The 4,488-nt window shown below is 69.3% G+C and overlaps 1 protein-coding gene across 1 annotated transcript; it reads right to left on the bottom strand.

Moving 5' to 3' along the window:
- Positions 1-5: 5 nt before the first annotated feature.
- On the bottom strand, positions 6-4,035 carry LOC118160167 (protein FAM160B2-like; the record flags this gene model as incomplete). The annotated part of the gene is made up of 12 exons (XM_035314703.1): positions 3,957-4,035; positions 3,083-3,252; positions 2,444-2,548; positions 2,010-2,132; positions 1,752-1,907; positions 1,467-1,663; positions 1,273-1,381; positions 1,122-1,198; positions 772-961; positions 386-678; positions 200-290; positions 6-110 (listed from the first exon to the last, which is right to left on the bottom strand). Coding segments are annotated over exons 2-12 (1,566 nt in total), but the record flags the coding sequence as incomplete, so codon positions are not given.
- Between the last annotated feature and the right edge of the window lie 453 nt (positions 4,036-4,488).

Genomic DNA, 4,488 nt, shown 5'->3' with positions numbered 1-4,488 from the left:
ACCTTGAGGAAATGCCCCTCGTAAAACTGCCCCTCCGGGGGGCAGGCGTCGAGGGGCCAGGGGGCCGGGGGCCACCCCCACGAGGCCGCCTTGCTGCGGCTCGCCTGGACCTGGCGGAGGGGGAGGGAGCGGGGTGAGGGCAGAAAGGGGGGGGCGAGCACCCCCCTGGCACCGAGAGCCCCCCCAAAAAAACCCTCACCGTGCCCAGAGCATCGTGCACGTAGGTGTCGTAGCCGCCTTCCTCCAGGCACGAGGAGGTCTTCGCCTCCTCGGGGACCAGGCAGAGGAAGCTGGAAGAAAGGGGAGCGGGCAGGGGAGGAGGGGGCGGCCTCCCCTTTTTGGGGTGCCCCCCCCCCTTTTTGGGGTGGCCTCCGCAGCGCCCTACCTGCTGACCACCTCGCTCACGTGCCCCTTCCCCGGGGGGGACGGTCCCCCCGGGGGCTTTTTCGCCATCCCGAAGCCGTTCTCGGGGAAGCCGTCGGTGAAGTAGGGATCCTCCTCATCCTCCTCCGGGTCCTCATCGGGGTCCGGCTCGGGGGCTCCGCGCTCGTCGGGCCCGGGGGGGCCGCGCTGGAGGTAGCCCCGCGCCTCCAGGTTCCTCAGCACCAGGCTCAGCACCACGTGCTCGTGGGGCGCCCGCAGGAGCTCCTCGAAGAGCCGCAGGCTGGCCAGGCTGATCTGCGGCACGGCCGGGGGGGGGGGGGGCAGCGGGGCCCCCCCCCCCCCCAAACCCCCCCCCCCCCAATATTTCCCCCCAAAGACGGGGCTGACCTCGTCGGAGAGGTGGTTGCAGCGGTCGATGAGGTGGGCGCGCAGAGGGTGGGGGGTGTCCCCGGGGGTCTCGGGGTGCCGCTCGGGCCCCAGCAGGAAGAGCACGAGGCGGTGCAGCAGGGGGGGCGCGCGGAGCTGCCGCACCGTGCCCGTCAGCACGGCCGTGGCGCTGAGCACGGCGAGCTCCGACCTGGTGGGATGCAAGAGGGGTCCGTGACGTCCCGCCGTGGGGAAAAAAAGGGGGTGCGGGCAGGGGGAGCCCCATCATCGTGGCCCCAAAGGGTTTTTTTCCCTATAAACTGTCCCCCCCCCCGTTGATTTCGCCCCTCGCTGCAGGCTCGGGTACTCACATCTGCAGCAGCTGCGGCTGCAGGACGCCCTGGAAGAACTTTTCCTCCACGGCCTCGGTGAGGGCGCCGGCCACGAGCTGCGGGAGAGGGCAGAGCCTGAGCCCCGGCGCGGGCACCCCGTGCTCGGCGGGTCCCTTTGGGTGCTCCGTACCGGGTGGGCGCCCGCCACGAGCTCGTCCAGGAAATCCAGCCAGCAGAAGAAAGCGACCAGGCTCTCCTTCCCCGGGAAGTCCCCGTCACCGCCAGCACCACCCTGCGACCTGCGGGGGCGCGGAGGGCTGCAGGTACGGGGGCAAAAGGAAGGTGGGCAACCCGTGGCCACCCCTTGCCCGGCGCGTGCCCTACCTCCAGCTGGCCCTCTCCATGGCGAGGACGTCGGCGGGGTCGGCGCAGGGGGGCACGGCGCCGTGGAGGTCGCAGAGGTGCTCGGTCAGCAGCTGGCACAGGGCGCTGCTGCGCACCAGGCAGGCTGCGGCCGCCTCCTGGGCGAGCCCCGCGAGCAGGAGCAAGTTTTCCCGAGCCTTCAGCGCGACCCTGCTCTTCTGCGAGGAGGAGGAGGAAGAGGAGAGAGGTGGTGGCACGAGCTCGGCTGTGCCTATCAGCCCCCCCTCGCCAGCCCTCGCCCCCTACCTGGCTCTTGCACAGCCCCACCAAGGAGGTGACGAGGTTGCTGTCCCTCCGTGCCGGGGGGCAGCCGGTGGCAGCGCCCAGGGGATGCTCTGCACCCTCTCCTTCGGGGCTGCCCGGCACCTCCTGAGCCTTCCTCCCATTCAGGATGCTCTTACCCTGGAGAGGAAGAGGAGCGGAGAAGGATCACAGCCCCGACCTTCCTCCAAAAGCACCGACGCTCATCCAGAGCGGATCCCACGAGCACCCCGGGCTGCGCACCTCCAGGATGTAGGCCAGCAGGGTGGGATCTTGCTGGATCTTGGCGCAGAGCACGGCCGCGAACTGCGCCTCCTCCTTCTCCGTGCCCGAGCCCAGGGGGTGCCCGCTGAGCTGCAGCAGCTTCTGAGGGAGAGGGAGGCAGGGAGCAGGCGCTGAGCTGTTTGGCCCTCCTGCCCGGCGCAGCCCCGTGCCCTTCCCAGCACCGTTTGGCGAGGACCCATCCGGCACCGTGCTGGCAGGATGGGCCCCGGGTGGGGAGCAGCATTTCAGGGTGACTCAGTGTCTGCGGCAGCGCCGGGGCCGGTCCCGGCACGCAGCAGCGCCGGCGGCACCGCCGAGCCCCTGCGCACGCGTTTTTTGGGGGTAAACGCGGCGTTTCCCAGCCCCACGGGGCACGGAGCAGCCCCCTGCCCGCCCCGCGCGGCGGCGCTCACCTGCACCGGCCTGTGCACGTTGAGGTAGTGCAGGAGAGGGTGCTGCACCTGGCCCAGCACCCGGCTGAAGAAGAGGAGGACCTGCTGCCTCATCCCGGGGGGGTACTGGCATGGGGGAAAGGAGGGAGGTCGGCCACAACCCTCACCCGCCCGTTTGGGTGCCCCAAAGCACCCACCCGGCTCCACAAACCCCGCTCGGAATGGGTTTACTGCTCCCCCAAAATGATGCATGCCCCCCAGGACCCCCACCCGGGTTCCTCTCCCTTTAGAAATCACAAAGTTCGATTGTCTCTCATGCAAAAAAAAAAAAAAAAGAAGCCAGAAAGAAGCCAGCAGGATCGTTTCTGCGTCCCCACGGCTAGCGGTGGGGAGTCCAAGCCCAGCACCCAGCCACGCCGACCGCACGGCCGCAGAAGGACCAGCACACCCCCCCGAGGCACACAGCGCACCACAATTTGCCCAAATTTCAATAAAAATCTATTTACAGGGAGCCTCGCCATTATCAGCAATAACTTAACAGCAGCGCTGCTCTATTTAGGCCATAATTACTACTTGAGGCACCTCAAAGAGGCTCGTGGAAGCGCCGTGCCACGCGCCACCGCCTCGTGGCACCCATGGGTGGCCCCCCCAGCCGCCTACCTCCGCCTTGCCCAGCGTGCTGAGGGTCTCCAGGACCTTGTGCTGCAGCAGGTACTCGAGGCACGGCCCGGCCTCCCCCGCCGGCCGCTGCTTCTCCTCGTACACCAGGATGTCCAGCATCTGCTTGAGGCGCCAGGGGATGTCGGTCTGCTTGGCGGGGATGCTCTCGTCTGCGGGCACGGAGCGGGTGTCGGGGAGGGGGGTGGAAAAAAAGGGGCAGCTGGGTGGGGGGTGCTTTTTGGGGTGCCCTCCCGGCCTTGAATTCTCTCCTCCAGAGCAGGAGCGACGCTAGATGGCAATGTGAGGAGGCTGGAGTCCCGGCAGCACCCGAGGCTGCTGCCTCCACTCGGGGCCTAGCGAGCTGCCGCCGTCCACCCGGTGCCGTGGGCAGCCCTGGGGGGCCTCCGGCACGGTGCCAGTGGGGAAGGGGCAGGCTCCTGCTGGGGCTGAAATGCTCAAGGATCTGCGTTGGTGATCCCAGGGACCAAGGAGGACACGGCCTCCCTGGGATCCGGGAGAGGGTGTCCCAGGCGGAGCCCTGCTGCCCAGGCCAGCCACGGTGCACTAGGGTCGGCACCGTGCCCTGTTACCGCACGGTGAACCCTCCCTGGGCACGGGGACCTCACTTCCAGGTCTTTTGACCCTGATTTGGGGCTTGGGGACCCTCTCCCAGGGCGTGGGAACCCTGCTCCCATGTCACAGGACCCTAACTTGGGGTGTGGAGAAGTCGGCTTAGGGCACGGGGACCCCAGCTTAGGGCAGGGGGATCACAATTTAGGGCACGGTGTCCCCAGCTTTTGTCACAAGGACCCCAGTTTAGGGCACAGCGACCCCAGTTTAGGACACGGCGACCCCCCGCAAAGCCCCCACTCACCCGTAGCCTCCAGGTAGTAGCCGGTGATGCCCTTCCAGTGCTCGGTGAACGCCTCCAGCAGGTCCACGTTGGGCTCCCGCTGCGCACACCGGGGCCGCGGTCAGGGGCGCACGGACCCTCCCTCCCCCCCGGCCCCACTGCGCGCCCCGGCCTCGCCACCCCGACCCCGCTCACCGTTTCCACCGCCTGCTGCAGGAGAGCACCCAGGCGGCTCAGCATGGCTGTGCCCGGCCCTATAACCGGCCCTAAAAGCGCTCCCGGCACCGGATCCGGTGCGCCCCGGTGCGGCCCCGTTGCGCGCTGGCTCCGCCCGGCGCCGTGCGGGGAGGGCGGTGCGGGCACGGCGCCTCCCCCGGCTGGGATCGGGGCGGGGGGCGGGGGACCCGGGGAACGGGGCCGGGTTGGGGGCTGGAGGGGGGGGGGGGGGGGGGGGGGGGGGGCAAAGTGTCCGGCACTAAAGCGGAGGAGGGTGGGGGTGGAGATGGAGCCATGGGTAGCCCCCCCTGTACACGCCAGGATGGGGACAGCCCCC

The sequence above is a fragment of the Oxyura jamaicensis genome, unplaced genomic scaffold (assembly GCF_011077185.1).
Source record: "Oxyura jamaicensis isolate SHBP4307 breed ruddy duck unplaced genomic scaffold, BPBGC_Ojam_1.0 oxyUn_random_OJ102624, whole genome shotgun sequence".
In the NCBI taxonomy this organism is placed as follows: Eukaryota; Metazoa; Chordata; class Aves; order Anseriformes; family Anatidae; genus Oxyura; species Oxyura jamaicensis.
The sequence above is the reverse complement of the archived record's forward strand: the minus strand, read 5'-3'. Positions and strand labels throughout refer to the sequence as shown.